This window comes from Oscarella lobularis, chromosome 6 (genome assembly GCF_947507565.1).
Source record: "Oscarella lobularis chromosome 6, ooOscLobu1.1, whole genome shotgun sequence".
NCBI lineage: Eukaryota > Metazoa > Porifera > Homoscleromorpha > Homosclerophorida > Oscarellidae > Oscarella > Oscarella lobularis.
This window is the reverse complement of record NC_089180.1, coordinates 395,177-414,616: the sequence shown is the minus strand read 5'-3', so window position 1 is coordinate 414,616 and position 19,440 is coordinate 395,177. Positions and strand designations below refer to the sequence as shown.

The 19,440-nt window shown below is 47.4% G+C and overlaps 9 protein-coding genes and 3 long non-coding RNA genes across 16 annotated transcripts; 4 read left to right on the top strand and 8 right to left on the bottom strand.

The window, feature by feature from the left end:
- Nucleotides 1–224: 224 nt before the first annotated feature.
- On the bottom strand, nt 225–725 carry LOC136188380 (transcription factor 21-like). Its single transcript, XM_065976129.1, has one exon. It carries the CDS (start codon nt 723–725, stop codon nt 225–227), a length of 501 nt encoding a protein of 166 aa, XP_065832201.1.
- A 618-nt stretch (nt 726–1,343) lies between these two features.
- Nucleotides 1,344–2,249, bottom strand: LOC136188033 (uncharacterized). Its single transcript, XR_010670084.1, has 6 exons — nt 2,238–2,249; nt 2,086–2,180; nt 1,916–2,023; nt 1,746–1,856; nt 1,556–1,687; nt 1,344–1,500 (listed from the first exon to the last, which is right to left on the bottom strand). It is a non-coding gene; the product is annotated as an uncharacterized lncRNA (long non-coding RNA).
- Nucleotides 2,250–2,428: 179 nt separating this feature from the next.
- On the bottom strand, nt 2,429–3,992 carry LOC136187976 (non-structural maintenance of chromosomes element 4 homolog A-like). Its single transcript, XM_065975683.1, has 10 exons — nt 3,878–3,992; nt 3,745–3,825; nt 3,565–3,695; nt 3,381–3,511; nt 3,222–3,327; nt 3,076–3,169; nt 2,932–3,020; nt 2,825–2,879; nt 2,680–2,759; nt 2,429–2,619 (listed from the first exon to the last, which is right to left on the bottom strand). Exons 1-10 carry the CDS (start codon nt 3,984–3,986, stop codon nt 2,566–2,568), a joined length of 930 nt encoding a protein of 309 aa, XP_065831755.1. The 5' UTR covers nt 3,987–3,992; the 3' UTR covers nt 2,429–2,565.
- A 442-nt stretch (nt 3,993–4,434) lies between these two features.
- LOC136188487 (uncharacterized) lies at nt 4,435–4,836 on the top strand. Its single transcript, XR_010670218.1, has 3 exons — nt 4,435–4,498; nt 4,555–4,647; nt 4,704–4,836. It is a non-coding gene; the product is annotated as an uncharacterized lncRNA (long non-coding RNA).
- Nucleotides 4,837–4,897: 61 nt separating this feature from the next.
- Nucleotides 4,898–5,936, top strand: LOC136188379 (tRNA (guanine(10)-N2)-methyltransferase homolog). Its single transcript, XM_065976127.1, has 8 exons — nt 4,898–4,904; nt 4,937–5,010; nt 5,064–5,106; nt 5,156–5,227; nt 5,296–5,331; nt 5,391–5,525; nt 5,579–5,648; nt 5,714–5,936. Exons 1-8 carry the CDS (start codon nt 4,898–4,900, stop codon nt 5,847–5,849), a joined length of 573 nt encoding a protein of 190 aa, XP_065832199.1. The 3' UTR covers nt 5,850–5,936.
- Nucleotides 5,937–6,049: 113 nt separating this feature from the next.
- On the bottom strand, nt 6,050–7,753 carry LOC136188481 (SAGA-associated factor 29-like). Of its 3 annotated transcripts, none has more exons than XM_065976217.1 (12): nt 7,640–7,753; nt 7,516–7,591; nt 7,389–7,461; nt 7,237–7,328; nt 7,146–7,182; nt 6,989–7,087; nt 6,860–6,941; nt 6,726–6,808; nt 6,625–6,669; nt 6,478–6,571; nt 6,358–6,426; nt 6,050–6,303 (listed from the first exon to the last, which is right to left on the bottom strand). In XM_065976217.1, exons 1-12 carry the CDS (start codon nt 7,736–7,738, stop codon nt 6,061–6,063), a joined length of 1,092 nt encoding a protein of 363 aa, XP_065832289.1. In that variant the 5' UTR covers nt 7,739–7,753; the 3' UTR covers nt 6,050–6,060. The 3 variants fall into 3 exon arrangements, with proteins under 3 accessions (XP_065832289.1, XP_065832290.1, XP_065832291.1); XM_065976218.1 differs by having other exon boundaries at nt 7,170–7,182; XM_065976219.1 differs by having other exon boundaries at nt 6,139–6,299.
- Nucleotides 7,754–8,910: 1,157 nt separating this feature from the next.
- On the top strand, nt 8,911–10,082 carry LOC136188485 (homeobox protein Mix.2-like). The gene is made up of 4 exons (XM_065976224.1): nt 8,911–9,040; nt 9,245–9,319; nt 9,454–9,551; nt 9,654–10,082. The coding sequence occupies exons 1-4, from the start codon at nt 9,007–9,009 to the stop codon at nt 9,993–9,995; spliced, it is 549 nt and encodes a 182-aa protein (XP_065832296.1). The 5' UTR covers nt 8,911–9,006; the 3' UTR covers nt 9,996–10,082.
- A 629-nt stretch (nt 10,083–10,711) lies between these two features.
- LOC136188484 (uncharacterized) lies at nt 10,712–11,575 on the bottom strand. The gene is made up of 5 exons (XM_065976222.1): nt 11,373–11,575; nt 11,241–11,318; nt 11,000–11,190; nt 10,897–10,950; nt 10,712–10,839 (listed from the first exon to the last, which is right to left on the bottom strand). Exons 1-5 carry the CDS (start codon nt 11,544–11,546, stop codon nt 10,749–10,751), a joined length of 588 nt encoding a protein of 195 aa, XP_065832294.1. The 5' UTR covers nt 11,547–11,575; the 3' UTR covers nt 10,712–10,748.
- A 631-nt stretch (nt 11,576–12,206) lies between these two features.
- Nucleotides 12,207–13,814, bottom strand: LOC136188483 (kidney mitochondrial carrier protein 1-like). Of its 2 annotated transcripts, XM_065976221.1 has the most exons (8): nt 13,702–13,814; nt 13,359–13,506; nt 13,018–13,112; nt 12,871–12,956; nt 12,711–12,815; nt 12,524–12,650; nt 12,404–12,464; nt 12,207–12,347 (listed from the first exon to the last, which is right to left on the bottom strand). In XM_065976221.1, exons 2-8 carry the CDS (start codon nt 13,469–13,471, stop codon nt 12,338–12,340), a joined length of 597 nt encoding a protein of 198 aa, XP_065832293.1. In that variant the 5' UTR covers nt 13,472–13,506; nt 13,702–13,814; the 3' UTR covers nt 12,207–12,337. The 2 variants fall into 2 exon arrangements, with proteins under 2 accessions (XP_065832293.1, XP_065832292.1); XM_065976220.1 differs by lacking the exon at nt 13,702–13,814 and having other exon boundaries at nt 13,359–13,608.
- A 44-nt stretch (nt 13,815–13,858) lies between these two features.
- LOC136188486 (uncharacterized) lies at nt 13,859–14,739 on the top strand. Its single transcript, XR_010670217.1, has 4 exons — nt 13,859–14,001; nt 14,047–14,163; nt 14,216–14,372; nt 14,422–14,739. It is a non-coding gene; the product is annotated as an uncharacterized lncRNA (long non-coding RNA).
- LOC136188480 (eukaryotic peptide chain release factor subunit 1-like) lies at nt 14,445–16,147 on the bottom strand. Of its 2 annotated transcripts, none has more exons than XM_065976215.1 (10): nt 15,952–16,147; nt 15,725–15,891; nt 15,534–15,650; nt 15,420–15,480; nt 15,233–15,369; nt 15,044–15,176; nt 14,878–14,990; nt 14,751–14,828; nt 14,631–14,696; nt 14,445–14,583 (listed from the first exon to the last, which is right to left on the bottom strand). In XM_065976215.1, exons 1-10 carry the CDS (start codon nt 16,085–16,087, stop codon nt 14,467–14,469), a joined length of 1,125 nt encoding a protein of 374 aa, XP_065832287.1. In that variant the 5' UTR covers nt 16,088–16,147; the 3' UTR covers nt 14,445–14,466. The 2 variants fall into 2 exon arrangements, with proteins under 2 accessions (XP_065832287.1, XP_065832288.1); XM_065976216.1 differs by having other exon boundaries at nt 15,233–15,360.
- Nucleotides 16,062–19,416, bottom strand: LOC136188476 (probable oxidoreductase PXDNL). The gene is made up of 9 exons (XM_065976207.1): nt 19,352–19,416; nt 18,868–18,948; nt 18,617–18,782; nt 18,059–18,340; nt 17,731–18,006; nt 17,394–17,678; nt 17,035–17,325; nt 16,617–16,979; nt 16,062–16,566 (listed from the first exon to the last, which is right to left on the bottom strand). Exons 3-9 carry the CDS (start codon nt 18,723–18,725, stop codon nt 16,259–16,261), a joined length of 1,914 nt encoding a protein of 637 aa, XP_065832279.1. The 5' UTR covers nt 18,726–18,782; nt 18,868–18,948; nt 19,352–19,416; the 3' UTR covers nt 16,062–16,258.
- Between the last annotated feature and the right edge of the window lie 24 nt (nt 19,417–19,440).

Here is a 19,440-nt window from a genome sequence, read left to right as displayed (position 1 = left end):
AAACAAGGGGGCCGGGCTAAACTCGAAAGGAACTTAATTACGTTAGCATTTTGAGTGGCGTGCAACGTCGGAAGCCTTAGGGTCTCTGCTTTGTGCGAACGTGAATCTGAATGCGATTAAAGGTTCGATTTGAACTACTCAACCGAAAAATAAAAATTAGCTGCTGACTGAAAAGAAGAGTACGTGCGCGCGCGGGCGGGCGCGGTGTAACCAAACCGCGCGGGTCAGCAGTGATGCACGACTTGATATAGCATTTTCCAGGGCTGCGCGTACGAGGCCGGAAACTGATCGCTGCCTCCAGACACCCGGAATCGCGGAGCGGTGTGATAGGGCGTCGTCGCAACGCCGCCGAATCCGACTTGCCCATCGCAGGGCCATTTCGTCGCTTCGGGGGCCACATCGGCGACGGCGACGACGTCGATGCCGAGTTCCCGGCAGAGATGAGAGATGTAATTGATGGCGTAGTGCAGCGTGCGTATTTGCGACAATTTCGTATCGGGCGGTATAAAGGGAAGCGAATTCTTCAGCGTCTCGAAAGCCTCGTTAATCGAATGCCTGCGAGCGCGCCCGCATTCGTTCGCCGATTCGCGTCGTTCGGCACGCGTGCTTCGCCTTGCGCCTCGACGAGCCTCGCGAGGCCGTCGCGTCGATTGTTCTCGGGGAAAGCGATCCGCTATCGCTACAGTACCGCTTCCGTTCAGGTTGTTCGCGTGACGTCCACTCATATCGCGTCCAAGCGTTCGTTTTCGATCTTCGCTCCTAACTCCGGCGCTCGGCGGCAGAGACTGTTTACGAGTAATGAGCGGACCAAATCTAAATGCACGGCTCACCCGGAAGTGGCCCGTGTGCGGGAGTGGGCGTATCAACTTTCCCACGCTTGTGGGCGCGGAATGTCTAACGTCGAGGTGCGTGATTCTAATTTCGCCTTCGTGCAAGCTGGAGCCAAGGCAAACTTTGGTCGCGCGCACACATTTCGTTCTATCGGGGGGCGGAAGAAAACTGCGCATTCCTTGGCGGCACGGGGTGGGCGCGAGGCGTGACGACACCTGCGCGCTCCCCGTGTCGAGACGCACGCCGCGGCGTACTTGAAACCGCTTACTAAAACAAGTCCGTCAACTTCCGCGAACGAGACCTCCCCCGACCGCAAACAATCTCCGCACCTGGTCGCGTCCCCATCCCCATTTCTTTCGAATTTAGGAGCGGAGGGACACCTATTTCCGTTTTACGGTCGGGACTGTCAATACAGCTGGGACGGTGACGTCCGCCCAGCGATTCCGGACCCCATGCCACCCCCTGCACGGCGTTATCAGGCAGTAGGAGCCACGCCGAGAAGCAATTAGAGGTCGAAAAGACGAAATGACAGGCCCATCTGGCCCTGCATCTGGCCGCTGGAATTATTAACGCGCGCACCGAGTACTAGTAGTGTTGGCTGAAAGGGATGGGGGTTCCCCATAGATCGAGAACGCAAACGGTGGCCTCGATGAATTGGTCGACTTGAACCTGAACACATAAACATAAAGGAACGACTCCCCTCGATACATATAGATTTAATTACTTTTTCCGGAACTTTGACGTCAAATGAATGTATCCCCGTGACGCGAACGGTTGCCGTGGGCGACGGAATCAACGTCACAAGGCACAAGTCTCGAACGGAAAGAATCGCCTGGCCGTCAGAAATCGGCGTGCTCTTTGAATTGAGAAATATTGAGAAGGGGGAAAAAAACGAATTCGGACTCTGATCTTACAGTTATTTCATTTGAGCCAAGTTCTTGATGATATTTAATTATTTCTTTCGACTTGTCGCTATCGAGAGTCAACTCGTAGAATTGAGATCCGTTTGTGACAACTAGACTAGCCTACGACAAGGACGTTTGAGTACGAATACACCTCCACGTCCACTCCTACATACCGGTACCGTATTCAGTAAATGATTAAATAGAGTCACCGAGGACGGATTGACGGCGGGATTCCCTTGGAATTTCACCAGCAAATGATCCTTTAGTTCGCGACGCAAAACAGCCAGCTATTATAAACAGAAACGCATGTGCAAGATTCACCACATCAGAATCTAATGCTACGACGTACCTGTCTATCCGTCACGTATCTTCTGCTATAAGAGCTACTGACAACGTTTATGTTGACCGTCTCGGGCGTTGACCTCTCCCACAATTGAACGAAACCTTGTCATGAGAGATTATTCAAATTCTACATTTCGTATGTATCGTTTTCTATGTAACCCTTATTTCCGTCATACTTTGCCGCTGAAGAAACTGAGGAAAAAAGTAACATGTTTGACTCTCTAGAGTGTCTACAGTATGTATTCGTTGTGTTCAGGTCTTGGCTGAATTTCGACATAGAACAGGAACCGAGATGACGAAAAAAGGTCAGATTGAACTATTCACGAGGAAACTGGGAAAGACGAAAAAACTCAGAGTGGAAAAAATCAAGTCATGTTTAATTAGATCACTAACAATTGAGCATCTCATCTTAATCTATCAACCAAAAAAACACGTCTGAGATCTTGCCTTACAGGTATCCAATGATCGGCTGAATTGTTCAGCAACATCAATGACGAGGCGGAATGAGAGGTTCTTTCAAATCAAAAGCCTCTTTTAGCTCCTAGAAACGTGAACGCAAGTCAAGTCTCGGACGAAATTGCAAGGAATACGTTCAATTAACCCGCCATTTCTTCATAGTTAGAGTCACAATTGCCTGTTTCTTGGTGTGCATGGCGCCGTCGGAATCCTCTTCTGGCAGGGCTGCAAAGAAAAGAAGTTTGGATTATCAATGATGTTGGTTTGGAGCCACTCTAATAAGTTCTCACTTAGCCAAGGAAACAGGGGATAATCTTCGGTCTCAATGATGGCAACATGACCTTCCTAAAGACGAAACTTTGTGATGTGAATCGGCCTAATGCTGAGGTGAGCTTACTTTGACAAGAAAAGAGAGATGAAACACATTTTCAATAGTTCTTGTAAAGGAGTCGGGATCAAGAACAAATTGCCAATAAGAGACAACGCCTATTACATTACGCGAGAATGCTACCGTACTACAGGTATCGGAAATGAATCTAACCGTCATTGTCCCTGAGAACGTCAAGTAAAACTCTGTGGATCCGCTCAACTTCTCTCGTCGTACCTTCTATTTGCTCTTCTTCTCCTCGTGCAACCTATCACAGTCACGATCAGTACAATATCAGAGACTCCTTTCTAATGGGTCACCTGAGTCGGAACAGTTTTCTGACTACTATCAGGCATCGAACCAATCTTCTGTTTCCTCTCTCTTTTCTTTGGCGCCGGAGGAGGGGGAACGTCCAGTGAACCGTATCTTGACAGAAAAACCAATCGGCCATAATAAATATAATTATAATTTTTAATTACAGATGTGTCATGACAGGAACTGGGTACGAAAATTCTTCAACTTTCTTGCCCAGTGCAAGCCAATCGAAGCTTCCTTCCTGTCCATTCTCCTCCTCATTATCATCGTCGAGTCGGTCACCATAGCGACTAATCTAAAAATAATTTTACTTATTTATTTATTTTTAATTAGAGCGGCGCCCTGTACCAATTTCTCGGCGAATACGCTTGGGTCAAACGTACAGGGACCCGTCTTGATCGCGTCTAGTCGCTCGCCGGCGTAATTTGTGAGGACCTTCAGGGCTTGCGCGTCCAAATAGGAGGCTCGAGTGTCTCGGACTAACGCGCGTTCTCGTTGAAAAACGCCACCGTTTTGCGTCGTCTTTACCTTTTGTGAATAGATCGCTGATGTCTGAGAGAGAATTTTCGATGCCCCGTGCCTCTGGACGTGTGTAATCTTGACGAGTTTCTGCGATTTTCCGTCGCGCGTTAGGGCGAGACGAGAGGTTTTAGAGCTTTACCTGGTCGGGAAAGGTCCGAAAGGACGTTTCGATACTGCCCTGTCATGAGGCCACGGTTCGACGGGCTTGCCCATTCGTCGTTTCCGCTATCTTCTGCCGCTTCTGCCATCGTATGATCACGTGAACGGAGTGTCCCGTAGGGTAGGTGAAGGTAAAATCCCGGACAAAACTTCACTCTCCCGGGAAATCGACCCCCTGCACCTGGAATTCAGACTACCAGTATGCCGTAGCTACTGCAGCAGGAGCACGCCTCCGCAGCGCCTTCTTTGCAGGAGTTCGTATCGTCGGCCGCTTTGGCCGGAATTGCCAACGCAGAGATAGTAAAGGAATGCTCCCGTGCAGCCTGCGACGTAATTAAATTGAAGTGCTCGGCGCCCTAGGGACGCCTGCATTTATTACATGTAGCTCAGTCCTTTTCTGATTGTCGACTTGCCATCAGAGGACGTTGCTCGTCGCATTGCGCAGAGATCGGTTTTAATGAAGCAAGCACAGAATATCAAATTCCGATTTTTAAATATTAATTAATTAAAATTCTTGAAGATCTTTGACTTGTGGGGCTTTGGAAGTGACCTGTCGAGTCTCAAGTCCTCTATACTTGCGCACTTACTAGACGAAAAAGAGGTATATAAATATAAGGAACAGGCACACGGCATAGTCTGATGTTATCCCGTGTTCAGAAGCAATTCATGTCAGAGAGCGTAACGTTTCGTATTCGCATTGAGGCCTTCAATAAAAAGTGCACGGACGAATACAGTGCCAGTTTGATAAAGGTACGAAGGGACGTTGATAGAATCCAAACCATTATTATTGTTTATACATATTATAGCAACTCAACTTTTTGCCTTTCAAAGGAAGAGTAAATTTGCGGCGACCCGACCACACGTTCTGTCTGTTCTTAGACTACGGCACCGATTCCACGACGCCCGCGCAACCGTACCGATTATTTTTTCGGAAGAGAGGTCGAGACGTCGAAACGGTTGCATCCTCGAAAAACAAAATTATCTCGCTTCGTAGATTAGTATGAGCAGTCGTCATCTTCTCGACAGTTATTCGATTAAGAAACGACGCTACATAGGAAATACGTCGATGGATACCACGTTGTCCTTCTTGATGGCAAATCAAATCAAGCCAAAGTTAGTCGCTCTCTAGTCAAAATACTTATAAGTACGTACGTTGTTTGTACAAGGTCAAGCCAGGTCAACTTGTACTCGATCCGTTCGTAGGAACAGGTCAGTACACTAGGCCACATACCGTCTTTCTATAGACCCTATTATTTAGGAAGTGTTCTGATTGCGTGCGCCTGCTATGGAGCTCACGTCGTTGGAGCGGACATAGATATTCATGGCTGGGGTACAAAGATAACAAATTATTTAAGTATTTATATAGATAAAGCCTATATTTATACTCTCTGTTGTAAGGAAAAACGTCGCGAGCTGCAGGGCCAAAGACAAGAGGTATTGCAGTCCCGGTACTTACACCAGAACGTGGCTCAACTTATGTGCGCTCTACGCAGGCCCCAACGACAATCTCTACATGTCCATGAAGCAACACGGTTTAGAAGCGCGCTACGTCGACGTATTAACAGCCGACGCCGCTCGTCCAGCGTGGACTCAGCGCTCGCCGCTCTTCGACGCTATAGTAACGGATCGTAAGACTATGATTTATCTCTATTTAATTAACTAAGCGAATGAGTGTCTTTAGCACCGTACGGTGTTCGAGAAGAAAAGATTGGCTCAAAAAAGAGCCAAATCAATACCGTAGCAGAAGAATAGTACGACCTCCAATTTCATGTATCTCTACTTGTTTATGTATCGTCTCTCTCTCTTTATTATATAGTAAAGCCGATCACATTCCCGCCGTCGCTCCCTATCGTCTAAGCGAGGTCCTAAGCGACCTACTCCAATTAGCCAACAATACTCTAACCGCGGGCGGTCGCCTAGTCTATTGGCTTCCCGTGTCGAGAGCAGAGTAAATACCATTATGTTATATACTGTATTGTTTTGATGGACACGTTTTTTGGCTATGAGCCGTCCCTCGTTCCCGTTCACCCCGGTTTGAAACTGATCGCAAATAGCGAGCAACTGATCAGCGGCCACGCTATTTTATCTCTGGCTACAGTATGAGAATGAAGTTTCTCGGCCATCCTACAAAAATCGCTCATCTCGCCGGAATTCTTCCCATTCTCAAACCGCCAACATCGTGGATCGAAACGAAGGAGAAATGATAGAGAAAAAAACAAATTTTGCGTGTCTGGTCTTGTACGTACAGTAGTAATTATTCAGTAGTAGTATACTATGTTTATTCTTTGTCACCTTTTTTCTCGCTTCTTTAATTGGCAGCACATATCGTTGGGGCACCTTCAGCGGTGGTGAGTAGCCCTCTGCATAGGAATTTTCCTCAAACAATACTGAGTAATCGCTATCTGCCTATATGATACATATGGATTTAAAATACTATTAATCATAATTCTCTCTTTGTACCCTGTTTGGGAGAGCGTTGATTATTCCCCGATAGAAGCACGTTGTTTGCGGATAGATTGCCATGACAAGCTATGCATGTGCTGTCACGGTGAACAGACACTGGGTTCTGACGTCGCTTACTTGTCCTTTGAGGTGAAGTGCCGATGGCGATAGGGTTGGATCTGCTTTCATCGTCGGAAGTGAGCTGACTTTGCGGCGAGTCAAAACGTGAGATCTGGTTGATTGTACATCAAAGATAGAAAAAAAGTCCTAAAAATATTCACTTACTCTCGACTGCTTCTTCCCTCTTCATCAATGTCCTCAACAGTGTACCTGATCACAGGTATATTTATACATTGCCTATTCCTTTTGCTGCCCATTCAACTCACTTTCCTTGGTGCGCATTATAACTCACTACCTCGGCCAATATCCACTGCTCTTCTCCTTCAGGTGTTTTTATTCTAGCACATACCTAAGACGAAAAAGAAGGTCTATTAGGAAAAGGAGAGGAGCTCACACTAACCTGCTCTCCAGGCTTTGATACGTGGCCTGGTTCTGGAGGCATGGCTCCGCACAATGGAGGTGGTTTACATAGGTGCGAAGGTCTGGTTCAAAAGTAAAAATGTCATTTCCAGGAATTCCCAATCGGTACTTTTCAAGAGGAAATGACGGCTTCCAAACGGGTAGCTGATGTGCCGTCTGGTGCAGCATCGCCATGAGAACGCTGCGTCGCATCGCAGTCTTGGGCTTTCTAAGGGAGAATTAAAATGCACGTTTACCTTTCTGGAAGACAATCTGCGCACGTTTACCTTTCTGGAAGACAATCTGCGCACCTGATGTCTGAATCTAAGAAAGGAGGACTAGTTTTAATGTGCTCCAAGTAGCGAGGTACCTTATTACCGTTTACAAAAAGCACTGATTTTCTTAGTGGTGCTGTTTTGACTTTCACGGTTTTCACTTCGTTGATTTTATCAAGACATTGTTGCAAGAGCCTAGCCAAATGCACCCCCCTCTTTGTGCTTTCGGTGATCAAAGCAACGATTTCTGGTTACTCGGCTTCCTTTCGTGCATCTTCTATTCCATTCTGATAGAGAGTCTTCAATTTGTTCTTGAAATAGGTTGACACTGTCAATAAAAGGGTTAGAAGACCTCGGAGAGCTCTAGAATTGCTTGGAATGCCTTTTGCTTCGTTTTTCATTTTTTCTTGAGTCCGGTGTATGTTTGTGATTGTAGTTCCAGCGGCGACGCGATGTTCCTTCGACAGGATGACGTGTCTCGGGCAGTTCAAATGCGTCTCGCATACCTGCGTCTTTTTCACGAGACCGTGGAGTTCTTTTAGAGAGGCTTTCACGCCGCCTTCCGACATTTCGCATACGGGATCAATCAAACCCGTACGCGACATGGCGTCGTTCGTAAGATGGCATTGCGACGAGTGTTCCTTCGATCTGTGCAACGGAATCGTCGCGAAAACGCATCATCCTCACCCACTCGCAAAGGTCGAACCGCGCAGCCCGGACGTGTACGGTCCCAAAGCGACTTGGACGTGCAATCGTTGCTGGAAGTGGAACCCGGAAGCGATTTCGTACCACTGTGCCGCATGCAAGTACGATCTGTGCAGCAATTGCTATTTCGCATGCGCACATCCGCTCCATGTGCATCCCCTCGTTTTGACGGAGGGCAGCGTCTGTTATCCTGAAGCGATGTACAGAGGAATGTGGAGGTGCGATCACTGTCAAAAGACGAGCACTCTGATGGCCGATCAGCGACCTTATCATTGTTCCAAGTGCAAGTTTGATTTGTGTCAGACGTGCTTCAAGGGGCGGAAGAGTCATCTTCACAAGCACGAGTTGAAATTGGCTGAGGGACAAGCTGTCTATCCTTCGTATAAGGGCAGATGGATATGTGACTCGTGCAAGCGCATCAACAGCTATCCATTATCGTTAAGCTTGCCAATCAGTGCACGTGCCCGCGATAATTTTTAATCAAATGTACCGCTATTATAATTACTCCTCAGCGCGCTCGACGCATCCAGTCACCTCTAACACATGCATCCTCCTGCGACCGCACGGGCATACATACACGAGTCAAGGACGCGTCACTCAAAACCCCAAACCCGAGCTATAATTGCACTTTGCACGACTCTCCGAAATGAATGACGGGCGTGCGTTAGCCTCGGACCCAGGCCTCCCCCACGAACTTCGTTAGCTGGGAGAGGCCTGGTACCTCATTATGTCACATGCTCCCAAACTTTCCACGTGATTACCTTTTATGGCCATGCAACGAGACGAGCTAATTTCCTAACTTGAAACTCATCACCATCATCGAAAGCGTTGCCATAGTTTTTGCAGCTATCCACGCTGACTGTTTGACATTAGACGCCGCCCTGCGTGGGCAATGGCAGTCAGCGTGAATAGCTGCAAAAACTATGGCAACGCTTTCGATGATGGTGATCAGATTGAAGGTGTCAAGTTAAAAAATTAGCTCGTCTCGTTGCACGGCCATAAAAGGTAATCACGTGGAAAGTTAACGAGGCCCGAGGCTAGGCGTGCGTAGGAGGGGAGACAAGTCATAATATTAATAGGCCACTCACGCAGCGAAAGCCCCGAAACTCATTTGGTCAACGTCTCAACGACAGATCGAACCGCGAAAAACTCGCCCGAACTACGCACGATGTCGACGCACTCGGACGCGGCATCGGACAGCGGTGAGGAAGCGAGAACGGGCGCGCAGCGTTCGCGGTTCGGGTCGTCGGCGCGGCAGCGCGATCGCGCGCACGTTGCATCGCTCGATCCACGCGGATTCACCGAAACACCACGCGTTCTTCTACGAAGCGAGCAAAAACCGATCCTCCCCTTCTTATAAATATCAAATCTATTTCGCACTTCATCGATTTTTCTTCTTTTTTCAGACTGCTACGCCGCCGGTAACCAGTTCTACGATATTCCCGACGTCGATTCGACGCTCGACGGCGACGAAATCGCCGGTTTGACGCGCCAGCGTCAAACTAGCCTCTTACCCAGACCCTTTCTCGCCGGTTGCGGAGCATCCGGGACCGAGAAAGGGTCTGGGTAAGAGGCTAGCGTCAAACGCGCGTCATGTTTACGCGATTTCAATTAGAACAGCTCGAACGCCTCTACGCGGTCGATCAGTATCCCAACCCGGAAACGCGACGACGCGTTGGCGATCAGATGGGCACAACGGAGAGGCGGATACAGGTAAAAATCGAATCGATGTCGAAAGAGGAAGGGAGGGAACATGCCCACGTATTTCCTGCTCTAAATCTTTTCCTATTCCCCCCTCCCTCTCTTTCGCTTAAGGTTTGGTTTCAAAATCGTCGCGCCAAAGCAAAGCGCGACGGCACGCGAACGACGCCGCCGCAGTACGCCAAATTCTACGGTCACGCAATGCGTTATGGTCGCCGGAATTCTGAATGGGCGGCTATTGCGTCGGCGGCGGCCGTCGCCGTCGGGCAAGTTCAAATACCACGTGACGTATCGTCAACGAGCATTTTGCAATCGTCGCAGCTGCCGACGTCGCAACCGAGCGAAACGTCGGCGCTCGAAAGACCCATACAGGACTTGAGGCACTTTGTGGGGGCCCAGTGTTTGCATTTACGGCAAATGGGAGCTACGCTTCAAGCCGATATAAGAAACCTTTAGCGTATATATGATTGTAGTCCCCTTACGTACGTATGATTGTACGATTGTATGCCCGCGCGTATGTACATACATATATTCTGTACCTTACTTGTGGTCCATTCGACGATGCAAAACCAGCAGAATATGTGACCGAAGCAGGACTCTTCCGCTGACCCAGACACAGAGGACACTTCCCAAACGAATAATGAACGTCCTCAGTCGCATTATCGTCTCTTAATAAATAGCTGCTTATCGTCAATAGCGCCCTGTCGGTACCTAGGTTACCTCTTAGTAGACGTCGGCTTTTCTACTGATTCCATACAAGCCTTGCACATCCACTGAGCGAAGGCTAGACCCATACGTCGACTGGCGTGACTTTCACGACGGCGGGACACTGCTGCACGTCTAGAGACGGATTTCTCGGCGCCGACCACTTGAGAACCCAACTGACCGCCTATAGCGAGAAACTGAGCGAGATCCGTGACGTCACCTCTTGCTTCTGAGCTCAAGTACGCGTTGGACTCGTGCAACAAAAGATCGACGTCGTAATTGGCCGAAGCACCTGCTTGCTGTTCTTCCTGTTATGTCATTGTAGTGAGGCCGCTAAAGGGAGGGAGGGAGATGAACGTTTTTTTCATTACTTTCATGAGTATTCCGGTTATTGTAGTGCGCTGCAGATTGTATTGATTTTGAACTAGCCGGCACATGTGGGAAAATATTTGATCGTAGGCGACCGACTCAAATTTCAGCTGCCGAGAAACGTCTAGCGTCTAATCAAGCAAATTTTCCACTTGAAAGAATGTTCGAAGATAGACTGAGATGACTCTGACGGTAAACATTAATGCACAAAATTTCGGCATTATTGCTAAACCCATAGCAACACATTGTACCTCAAAGTGCTCAAAAAAAAACCCGCACTGACCCTTCATCCAGTAACTTCTTTACCATCGACTGAAGCCTTTCAGGAAAAGAGACGCTAAAAAATTCGAATTTACAGTCAATATTAATTAGCACGACTCAAATACATGTTATCGGAGGAGAGTGACGTTATGAGTATGATGAAAGATCGAGCGGCCAACGTTCCCATTTTCTGCCTTCTCGCAAGCACGCGCTCCATTCCAAAAGCGAGCCGCTTTTCTTGCCATTCACTATTCGACTTGGTGTGTTTTGATGACGACGATTGATTTCCATTGAGGAGAGCGAGTTTCGAGAGCAACTGCATGAGAAACGCGTCGTCAGAAGTCACTTTTAAAACGTTTTTTTCACTTTTCGTAGATCTTGAGTTTCGGTGACGTCAAATAATTCCTCGTAATTGTCTTCGCCGCTAACCACGGCGAAGTTGATCTAAAATCGACGTTGCGGTGCGTTTTGCGCTTGCTATTCGATTCGCGACCGTACGTTCGCTTTGGGAAGGAAGAGATCGCAGAATATTCTTGCGTATTCGACGGCTCCTTCGATGGCAAAACTCCAGAGCGAGCGCATCACTTTCCTCGTGTTCTTTTCGTGCCCGCCTGCGGTTCCTCTCACTTTGCTGACGTCTATATCCATCGGTCGTGGCCCGTAAGACTGCATTTCGGGGCCGCAATCGACTAAAATCGTCGCTTCATGCCGACAGGGGGCCCCGGATAAACTTGATGTCCCAAGGATTAAAACTTGGAGGTTATTTGTCTATCTCTATACCGCGCCTTAGTACTGCATTGACTTTTCTCAACGTGAGGCCCCTTTAGGTGGTCTGAATCTCGGCGGCCAGCCGCAAGGAGGAACAACGCTAGGACTGAACTTAGGACAGACGCTGCAAGGAGGAACGGGTCTTAATTAATTAATTAAGCTCGGAATAGGACAGCCTCAAATTCGTCAACAGCCCACTGCCAGCATTGGCAGCGGTGGCGGTTTAAATCTCGGCCGGCCTCGGTCTCGGTCTCGGTCTCGGTCTCGGCCAGCAACAACAGCAGTCGACCTTAGGAAAGGAACGTTAGGCTTGGGTCAACAACTGCCACAAGGAGGCTTGTCGTTGGGCAGCAGCTTAGGCAATGGCTTAGGAGCGAGCGGATCGACTTTAGGCGGCGGTGGAGGGTTGAAACTGGGTCAACAGGGCACGACTGGCTTGGGCTTGGGTACCTCAAGTTTGAGCGGTGGAAGTTTGGGTTTGGGCGGAGGCTTGGGCTTGGGCGGCGGGGGATTGACGCTGGGCCAGCAACAGCAGCAGCAGGGAGGTCTGAACTTGGGACTAGGTCAAAGTCTCGGTGTTCATAAATAAATAAATAAATTACTCCTACATTGCACATTGCCTACTTTAATAGTACAATCAAAGGAACTCGTATAAACAGTGTCCGCTAAACCCAATTTAAACATCCTTTGATTCATCATACGGGTCTGGTAAGAAAAACTAATAGTTATGCGCTCCATTACTGCCCTATCTATTCTTATACCTTAACAACGTCAATAGGATTTGATGCCACGGCTCCAGCAAAACCAGCCAAAGCAGCACATCTGAAGAGAACAGATATAGACCAAGGAAACCAAGGAAACCTCTATCCTCCTAAACTCACACAAAACGAGTATTAACGTTATCTTCTTGAAATAGACCGGTGGCAAGCGCTCTTCTCTTCGTCCAATCATACAAAGCCAATTCCACGCCAACGACGACAGCGGCTCTCTGGGCTGTTGGAACAACGCCTTAAAAAATTGAAAGAATAATTTCCTAAACGAGTTTCAGCCCGTGGATAGACGTTTTACCCTGTAGAGTCCCCTCAATCCTTCCAGTTTGTAGATGTTAGCAAAAGAGGCCATCATTCCTTGGCTTGCATTCGCTGCATTGACGCCGCTCACTTGCATTCTCACCTAGACGTTGATTCACATAATAAACTCACTCGGTCCCCTACTTCATCTATCTCACCTTGAGGACGTCCGTTGGATTGGCTATCGCAGATGACAGCGCTCCAGCGGCAACGCCCGATATAACATTCTTCAATAAGGTCTCATCTGAAAAGACAAGCACAAACAGGTTTTCTACAGCAAGACTATGAATTAATATTACACATACCTTGAGGATCTCTTGCTAACGATCTCTTAAAAGCGTGATAGCAGCCAAGTTTTATTGTTCCATAAGATGCTTGTCTCAGCAAAGCAGGAGCAATCCTGGTGAAGAAGAACGGAATGCTCTTAGTACACCACCCCCCTGATAAGCAAGGTATGCCTGAGAAATGACCACGTGCATTTGCCTCTAAGAGCTAATTAGGTAAACGTTCAATAGGCATCTCCTCAGTCCAAAACCAAAACACCTCAGCAGGGAAAAAATTCTGGGAGAACAATCGGTACTCTATACAGCCCCGGGACCTTCATTGTCATGGAAACCGATTTTATAGATTTCTTAATTAAAAGTACCCCGAATAGAGCGCCTTGACGCTCTCCTCCTTCGAGATCGTGACGATAGCGTGGAGCATTCCTCGATACTTGAGTTGCGTGTGAGCCACTTCGGCCACCTGGCTCTGTATCATCAGACGCGTCTTCGTCGCGTCGATCGGAAACGTGCCTACACGCGAAGAGAAAATAATCGATTGCATTCCACGAGCGTTCTCGCGTTGTATCGCCGTCGCTTGGCGTCGCCCGTCAATACAAAGGCTCGCAGGCGTCGAAATAAACCCATTCGACCCCGAGAAAATTGACTGGGACGATGGGGATCGAAGGGACTGGGGACTCGAGATTTCTCTCTCTTGAATCTACTCACTGAGTTCGGCTGTTACAGAGGCGATTCCGCCGAATAGAAACGGTTTCCAGCTTTATTCTACGCAACGCTTCCTTCCATTTCTCGTGTGTCCACACGGGGAAAGAGGATTCACTTCCAGATAACCGCGCGCTAGAAGAACCGTCACGTGAAGTCGTGCGCCAAGGTGTGCCTACACGATTGCGTCGCTAACCAATCAGCTCAAGCGCGTTCAGATTTGAAAGGCGTTCGCTAGATCATTCCTTCGACGCGATGGGCATTCAAAAGACGATCGACGAAACTTTCCAGCAGAGAAAAACCACGGTAAAGCGTAATGCTCTCGCGTCTCCAGCTCGATCCGTCGTTCAGATGACATCGCAGGAGCCGAAAGGCAAAAAAAGCACGAAGCGAGCCGTCTCGAGTCCATCCAAAGCGGCGGCAGCGGCAAAAAGGCCAAAGCGCGCGGCCTTGGAGAATCTAACGAACGTACGCGAGCAAAGGAACAAAAAATTGAAAACGTGCACTGTAATCTCTCCAGGCGGGCGGAGAACAGATGGCGTCGGCACCCCAAGCGTCGAAAAAGTCCGTCTTGAGATCTCACACTCGATCTTCGTCTCTGCCTCTACAAGGAATAGACGAAGTGAAAGAGGAGACGTTGCCCATTCCGGTTCCACTTCCATATAAGGATATAGATGGTATGTAATAATTTATTGAATAATTAAAAATCGATGATTTTGTAATTAGATACAGACGACCCGCTCTTTTCTCCGGAATACGCCCACGATATATTTATTCATATGAAAAGCACAGAAGTACGTCTAATAATAATAATATATAATAATTAAAACTATTTCTGTCTTGAATAAATTTCACGTTAGCCAAGACATCGGACGCCAGCTCTATGGCCTATCAACATAAAGTGTATAATTATTTCCCGCTTAATTAAAACGTACTTGATTAAAACCATTTTCACCGCCATAAGCGATGTCAACAACTTTTAGAATTTTGTATTGAAGCCTCTACAAAAAAACATAATTGCGCGTGAATTATATATGAAAGTGAGGTTACAATACCCCATCAAATAAATCTGATTGGCTCAATTCCGTTTTGAAATCGGCGGAACCAGCCAAGACAAGACCAGTCACATTGGGCTAGAGAGAATAAATGAACAAATAGATGAACTGATATCGTATCCCTTGCCTTGTCATTTGTAATGAAGAGCTGAGTGACTGTTTCTGCTACTTTTCTCACGTAATTGTGCCCCTTCTCCATTCTCAGACGAGCGAAACGCAAGGCAGATTGACCACCTCTTCCTACAAAAAAATCAATCCAACTGGCACTCTTAAAACACACGAGACTATCTGACCATGTTTCTTAGGCAAATCCACAGTGAATTTGTGCAGAACATCGCGTGAATTGCCTGAGAGAACGCCAAAGAGAGCCCCGTTACCGTCCATGACAATGAAGCCAAATTTGTCAGCCAACAAAGCAGCCAAAGTCTAATAATTAATTAATTAATTAATTAATTATATTTTTATTGATTTTTAATTAAAACCTCTGTGCGAAATTTGTTGTCGCACAAGTACAGTGGTGACGTATTGATCGGTCGAAACGGTTCAAAATCGTTCTTCTCCTTCCCGTCTTCCGTCACAATCGTACCGCAATACATGTAAATCACGAGACCTGGAGGAACTACAATCGAATATTATATCAATAATTCGTGTTATTTTCTATCGAGCGACCTTTCGAGTATAGAGCTTCAGTCGCTGCTGTACGGACGTTATAGCGCTGAGAACTGATAATCTAAGCGAGATAAAGGTCCCAAAACGGCGAGGTTATCTCGAAAGGGGCCTCACCTGTTCACGCGACTCTTGATGTTCGACGCCGTGCCGAATTCGTCGGCGAGCATCTTCGAGACGCGCGATATTCGATCTTTCGGCGGTATGATGAGCGATATCATGCTCGTTCCATTCCTAAACGCAAAAACGCGAGGACGCCTTCATTTGCTTGAGGACGCGAACGCGTCTCGAGCGCCTTTTTCACGCACCCTCGCGCCGCTTCGAGACTCTTGATCGGTTTCTTCGCTTCCCATCGTTCGACGTTCTTGTCGGCGTCGCTTTCGACGCCGTTGCTGCTCATAAACGCGGCGGCCATCGATGAAAATTCGCGTTCCCGTCGATTTTTCGATTCCGCGTATTGTCGTTCCACCGCGACCTTCACAAAAACGTGCAGCAAACTCGCCCACGCCCCCCGCTACTTTGCAACTCTTTGTACCGATTATTTGTCCAACGTACACTTCAGGAACGGCGAGGGATAGAGTCGACTCGTGTTTTGAAGCTCCGCGCAAGAGTGCTCTGTAAAAGGGAGCGCTTGGCGGATCAGGCTCGTTCTCGATCATCGTTTTCGGCATGCGTGGGGCGAACAGAGAGGACGCGCGCACGCGCGTGCGTTAGGCGGAGCGCGCTGCGCGCAAGTGGGAAGCGCCGGCTACTTTAACTAACACAGAATAACGACGGTTCACAAACTAGAGATGAGATGAATTCAGTTCGTTTGATTAGACTGAGCTTTCTCCACCGTTCTACTAACTGCAGCTGCTTGAGGAATAGGATTGCACTGTTGAAAAGTCTTGGTCATCGCTCTTTGCCTTTGGCACCGACTTTGAATTGTTTGACGGACTGTTGCTGCATTGACTTTGAGAAGTGTGCACTTCTACTGGCAATTTGCGTTGGATCAGGCGATGTTGGACTCTTTTTCGTCGAGTCCCACAAACGACTGCTACAAGTACTGCAGCCATTATAGTCAGACACGCACAAATAGCAATGATGACACGATACGTATTATTCAGTGATGCAGCTGGCATGCTAGCGGTGGTAGAGGTACGAAAGACACCTAAAAGAAAATCAATTAGATTAGAGTACTTCAAGTCCAACACATTCTACCTGATTCAGTAGCTGAGACAGTTCCAGGTAGAATCGTATTCAAAGAAAAAAACAACGACGTCAGGTCTGACACGTCAACTTCAACTCGAATTACATTTGACTTTTCCGAAAAATTGCGATTGTTGCGAGCCCTGACAAAGAAGTCCGTCGTTGCAACGTTCGGTAATGCAATTATAGCAGAATGTCGTAAGCCGTCCACTGCACGACTCGACCATTGAACGCCATTGCCGGATCTATAATATAACCAATAATCAATAATTCGACTGTTGCCGTTGAAAGGAGAGGTCCAATTGAATTCGGCGATCGCACGCCCATTCTCAAGTTTCACTCCTTGGAGGGAAAGTCGAGGAGCATCAGGTGGACCTGGAAGCGGACATGTCTGGTTAGTGAAACACCTGAAGCGCTCTGGACGCTTTACCTCTAACAGTCACAACGACTTTTTGAAAAAGTGTGGCCATCGGTGCAAATAGGCGACTTCTAACGTTGCATTCGTACGTATTGCTTATGTTATACGTTGCTTGGCGTATAATCATCTGTCCATTGGTTGAAAGAGTGAGATGTTTGGTTGATGTCAGCCATTTTCCGTTGCGACTCCAAACAACCGTTTCTGATTGCAACGACTGGTTGGCTTTACACTGAATTTCGGCGTTTGCTCCAACCGGAATCGTTCTGTACACGTCCTGAGAATAAAACGGAACAGCTTCCCCGTCTAAAAACACCACAGTTCAATTTCCTTTGTATATATAGTATATAGTTTTGCCAAAGCGCTGCTTATACCTACGACCTTGATTTCAGCTTCGTTTGATTCTACAAAAGTGCTTGTGCAGCTGTAGTTGGCAAAGCACGCGTACTTCCCGGCGTCGCTTTTAACACCATTTTCAATAATTAGTGTACCTTCTTCATAGTCAACTTGATATCGCTTGCCAAGCTCCTCGACTAATATTCTATCCTTTTTCCAATAGATCCGAGCGAGTGGCACGGCGCTGACGTTGCAGAAAAGATAGATGTCGTACTGCTCAAGAAAAGATCCATTCCGAGGACCTTCTAGTATAACAGGTGGATCTACAGAAGGAAATTGTACTAATAAATTAAATATGTATTTGAAAGTCCGCACCTTCAACTTCGAGCACTTGCGTTGCTGATGACGCTAATGAGCTGTACTGGTTGACGGCTTTGCACGTATATTGTCCGGCGTTCAACAAAGCTACTTGGGAGATAGCTAGTCGTTCATTTGCATTGCCACTGATTTGATAGCCAGCCTGATTTTGAATTTTCACTTCACTGAACCACCATAACACGTGAGTAAAATCTTTTCCAAAGCAACTGAGAGTGACAGTCGATCCCTTGCAGGCGAACGTTGTTGCATTCGACGGGTGAATGGTGGGCTTAGCTACGTAAGCATAAAAATGATTGCCAGATTAGTTGTACCTCCTAAGTCTAACCTAGTACACGAAGAGACTTTGAATTGCTTTCATATATCTTTTTATCAGCGTCCTGCGCTATGCACTGATATGACCCCGCATCAGTAGCATCAACGGAGTCAATATCAAGCTCAGACAAGTCTGACGTGAATTGATAGTGAAAATCGGTTAAATCAATAGTCACGTCATCTTTTTTCCATTTGACTACGGTTAGTGAGCCTGTCACAGCACAGATAAACGACGCATGATTGTTTATTGGAACATCCTGAAGAGACAACAGCTTCAGATTGAGATTTGCTTCTGCTTAAAAGAGAAAGAGTCAACGGTGAGCTGAGCAGAGCTATAAACAAATTTGAAGAGATATAAAAATTATTTATAGAGCTTGGTAACTATTTGCACACAATGGAGACCACACCCCAAGTCAATGAGTAAGAGGTAAGAGTCGAGTCGACAGCTGAAGTCGTGCTTATATAAAGTCGCGGTTTTCTGACCAGACTGGTCAGAAAAATTACGGATTGCACTTATTGAAATCGGCCTGCACTACTGAGAGAGGACCCCACGTTCATGCGCACGTCTCACCACCAGCCATTGCAGACGTCGTTAGACTGGCAAACAGGAGTTGCAGAAGAAGAGAGAACTGAAACACGGTCATAGACACCCTCTCACAGAAGTTGAAATTGACGATCATAACAGGCACCCAGCTGATCGAGAAACCACGGTTGACGGGAACGATTTTCAGTATCGCCTGCACAAACAGGATTCTGATCAGCTGTTTGCCAGCGTGCGTCTGGCCAGGGCGCGTCCTGGGCAACGAAAACCGACTGACTCACCAAGCTTCTCTTTTGAATTTTGTATGCCGTTGCCTGTATGACACCTGTTGGACGAGAGCTGGAGAAGATCGCGTTGAAAAGCTGGCAAGACAAAAAACAGTACATGTATGAGTAATGGGGTTTTCCCCCTGAGTCGACACCCTCTCCCCTTCCCGAGTCACTGCGAATCTGTTGCGCAGTTCCCTTGAAGCGCCTCGCCTGGGAAGCTACGTAGCGTATAAATAAATAAGGGATATATGGCATATGTGGGAGGAGGCTTTGTTTACGTGGGCGACTATACCAGGCAAACAGAAGGAGCACGGGATCCTTCAGAGAAAAGAGGTTCAGCATGGCGAGTTAACTCATTCTCTTGTTACTACGCTTTTTCACTCTGTTCTGCCTAAAGGACCCCCCAAACCGTTGGCGTACACCCTCTGAGTCCTCTCACCTTAACCTCAACGTTTGCTTATCCGCTTTAAGGCTGCTACAAGGAGTTCTCTCTTACCTCTAAAATAACGGGGTCACAGATGGTACAGTAGCCTGTGTCGTTCGTTGCAAGCTGCAAGCAATAATCCGGGATCCTACTTTCGCTTT

Excerpts from the sequence above, each read along its gene's own strand:
- LOC136188483 (XM_065976220.1), bottom strand. The coding sequence starts at position 13,537 with ATGCAATCGATTATTTTCTCTTCGCGTGTAGGCACGTTTCCGATCGAC. Across the intron at positions 13,113-13,358 it reads GTCAAGGCGCTCTATTCGGG|GATTGCTCCTGCTTTGCTGA; the intron begins GTACTTTTAATT and ends CTTCTTCACCAG. Across the intron at positions 12,816-12,870 it reads ATCCAACGGACGTCCTCAAG|GTGAGAATGCAAGTGAGCGG; the intron begins GTGAGATAGATG and ends ATCAACGTCTAG.
- LOC136188485 (XM_065976224.1), top strand. The coding sequence starts at position 9,007 with ATGTCGACGCACTCGGACGCGGCATCGGACAGCG. Across the intron at positions 9,041-9,244 it reads GGACGCGGCATCGGACAGCG|ACTGCTACGCCGCCGGTAAC; the intron begins GTGAGGAAGCGA and ends TTCTTTTTTCAG. Across the intron at positions 9,320-9,453 it reads CGACGGCGACGAAATCGCCG|AACAGCTCGAACGCCTCTAC; the intron begins GTTTGACGCGCC and ends GATTTCAATTAG.
- LOC136188379 (XM_065976127.1), top strand. Across the intron at positions 5,107-5,155 it reads CGATCCGTTCGTAGGAACAG|GAAGTGTTCTGATTGCGTGC; the intron begins GTCAGTACACTA and ends CCTATTATTTAG. Across the intron at positions 5,526-5,578 it reads CGACGCTATAGTAACGGATC|CACCGTACGGTGTTCGAGAA; the intron begins GTAAGACTATGA and ends GAGTGTCTTTAG.
- LOC136188484 (XM_065976222.1), bottom strand. The coding sequence starts at position 11,546 with ATGCAGTCTTACGGGCCACGACCGATGGATATAGACGTCAGCAAAGTG. Across the intron at positions 11,191-11,240 it reads AAACTCAAGATCTACGAAAA|TTGCTCTCGAAACTCGCTCT; the intron begins GTGAAAAAAACG and ends TTTCTCATGCAG. Across the intron at positions 10,840-10,896 it reads AAGAAGTTACTGGATGAAGG|CAATAATGCCGAAATTTTGT; the intron begins GTCAGTGCGGGT and ends CTATGGGTTTAG.
- LOC136188481 (XM_065976217.1), bottom strand. The coding sequence starts at position 7,738 with ATGTCGCGTACGGGTTTGATTGATCCCGTATGCGAAATGTCGGAAGGC. Across the intron at positions 7,183-7,236 it reads ATCAGTGCTTTTTGTAAACG|ATTCAGACATCAGGTGCGCA; the intron begins GTAATAAGGTAC and ends CTCCTTTCTTAG. Across the intron at positions 6,572-6,624 it reads GAGGGAAGAAGCAGTCGAGA|ATCTCACGTTTTGACTCGCC; the intron begins GTAAGTGAATAT and ends ACAATCAACCAG.
- LOC136188480 (XM_065976215.1), bottom strand. The coding sequence starts at position 16,087 with ATGCCGAAAACGATGATCGAGAACGAGCCTGATCCGCCAAGCGCTCCC. Across the intron at positions 14,991-15,043 it reads GGATTTGCCTAAGAAACATG|GAAGAGGTGGTCAATCTGCC; the intron begins GTCAGATAGTCT and ends ATTTTTTTGTAG. Across the intron at positions 14,697-14,750 it reads AATCAGATTTATTTGATGGG|AGGCTTCAATACAAAATTCT; the intron begins GTATTGTAACCT and ends GTTTTTTTGTAG.
- LOC136188476 (XM_065976207.1), bottom strand. The coding sequence starts at position 18,725 with ATGATCGTCAATTTCAACTTCTGTGAGAGGGTGTCTATGACCGTGTTT. Across the intron at positions 16,980-17,034 it reads AGTCGTTGTGACTGTTAGAG|GTCCACCTGATGCTCCTCGA; the intron begins GTAAAGCGTCCA and ends GTCCGCTTCCAG. Across the intron at positions 16,567-16,616 it reads TGTCTCAGCTACTGAATCAG|GTGTCTTTCGTACCTCTACC; the intron begins GTAGAATGTGTT and ends ATTTTCTTTTAG.
- LOC136187976 (XM_065975683.1), bottom strand. The coding sequence starts at position 3,986 with ATGGCAGAAGCGGCAGAAGATAGCGGAAACGACGAATGGGCAAGCCCG. Across the intron at positions 3,512-3,564 it reads GCGTATTCGCCGAGAAATTG|ATTAGTCGCTATGGTGACCG; the intron begins GTACAGGGCGCC and ends AATTATTTTTAG. Across the intron at positions 2,880-2,931 it reads ATCTCTCTTTTCTTGTCAAA|GAAGGTCATGTTGCCATCAT; the intron begins GTAAGCTCACCT and ends TTTCGTCTTTAG.
- LOC136188380 (XM_065976129.1), bottom strand. The coding sequence starts at position 725 with ATGAGTGGACGTCACGCGAACAACCTGAACGGAAGCGGTACTGTAGCG.